Raw genomic sequence first — 1,594 nt, 5'->3', positions numbered from 1 at the left:
CAGGAGAAACCATACAACGGTCAGGAAAGATGATACACTGCTGCTTACAGCAAATGCTGGCAGGAGGAACCGGCAGGCAAATGCGATGGCTGTCTGCTTTCTCCGCTTGCTGAACTGGCTGGCAAAAACATCTCCAGCCCACTTTTGTACCTCCCTCACAGAAGCTCTTCCAGTAGCGTAAGGCACAGCCACTGGCTTTCACCACGCTACCACGTTACCTGGCACTTTCACTTGTTAGCGCTAGCTGTGAACGTATGAATTTGGGGTTGTAAAGATGACTGCAGCTCACTGCCTAACTGATAACTTAATGCTGGGAAGGACATCTGGAAGACATCTGGTCCACAGTAACACAGTACAACAAAACAAGAGTTTATTTTCAAGTATTGTATTTTTAGACAGAAAGCAAAAAAAAACCCAACTCCAGAACTGCAGAACTATTTTTCTTCCTCAAAAAGCTGTTCTTAAAATTTGTCAGATTCATGACAACATCAACCTGAGTTTTCATTCATTTTAGACTATCGGTGAGAAAAGACACATCAGCTGAATGACACAGCTGCAATACCAATACTAAGATAAATAAATAAATACGCACTAACAGTGCTCTCTCACCACTTTCTGTAGTACATTTGAAGATTTATGAAGTACATGTTCTGTTAAAATCACTTCTGTCTGAAGAACACATTCAATATACAGGTCAGAGAGGAGAGAGATCATCCAGAGAAGCAGAGGGAAGAAAAAGGTATCAAGTATGCAATCATTCCACAAAATACCTGATTGACTTTTTTAAAATGGCATAATACAGACATGCCCTTGTTTCTTATATATAACCGCCTAGAGAAATTCTGGTAGAATCAATTTTAGCTGATTTTGTATTACCCGACTGGTTAATATTTTTATTTTCACTAGGTGCACTCCTTTTCCTGGTTCCTCCATCACAGGGCTCCTTCTGGCTTTCACTATCAGATGAACTACGCTCTTGAGGACTTTGGTGGACTACTGTTAGAGCTGCACTGCTCTGCTCCACTTCCTCCAAATTCAGATTTAAATTACAAATCCCAGAGATTATTTCAGTGTGGGGCTCAGCACTTGAAGGGAGTGTTTCCTCACTTCTGGTGTTAGAGGGAGACAGCTCCAAGCTCAGCACTTGACTGCCTTCAGCCCCTGGGCTAACCAAGTCCATTTTTCCCGAAACACCCATCTCTTGGGTAACCCCATTAGCTTCCATGTGGTCACCGTGTGAGCTCTCAGTAGTCCATCCTTGACTTGTCCAGTACTGAAACTGTTCCCAATAATACCAGTACAGCTCACTATAATGCTGCTCCCACTCTTCCCTGGTGTCTGGACTATTCCAAGGCTCAGAGGCTGTGGTGGCCTCAGACGATGAGACCTCTTGATGCTTCTCCAGCCAACTTTGCCAAAGAAGGCCCTCTCCGTACTCGCTCCAGTACTTCTCCCATTTTTCTTTAAGTTCACTGGGTAAAGCCTCATTTGCAAGACTTTCTGAACAGTTCCCTTCACTTACAACCTGAGGTTTGCTGCTCTTCTCACATTGCTCTGTAGCTAGGGCTACAGCATCAGCAACAGACTGGATATG

The 1,594-nt window shown here is 43.7% G+C and overlaps 1 protein-coding gene across 1 annotated transcript in view; it reads right to left on the bottom strand.

Annotated features, from left to right (window-relative positions):
• TGS1 (trimethylguanosine synthase 1) overlaps positions 1-1,594 on the bottom strand; it is a gene marked incomplete at its 5' end in the record, with an annotated part of 27,654 nt that overhangs the window by 21,810 nt on the left and 4,250 nt on the right. The window contains one exon of the mRNA XM_009575055.1: positions 877-1,594. This exon is cut by the window's right edge and continues 117 nt beyond it. Within this exon, the coding sequence (XP_009573350.1) occupies positions 877-1,594 (718 nt within the window). The remainder of the gene's footprint in view (positions 1-876) is intronic.

Source organism: Fulmarus glacialis, unplaced genomic scaffold, assembly GCF_000690835.1.
Source record: "Fulmarus glacialis isolate BGI_N327 unplaced genomic scaffold, ASM69083v1 scaffold143, whole genome shotgun sequence".
NCBI lineage: Eukaryota > Metazoa > Chordata > Aves > Procellariiformes > Procellariidae > Fulmarus > Fulmarus glacialis.
The sequence above is the reverse complement of the archived record's forward strand: the minus strand, read 5'-3'. Positions and strand labels throughout refer to the sequence as shown.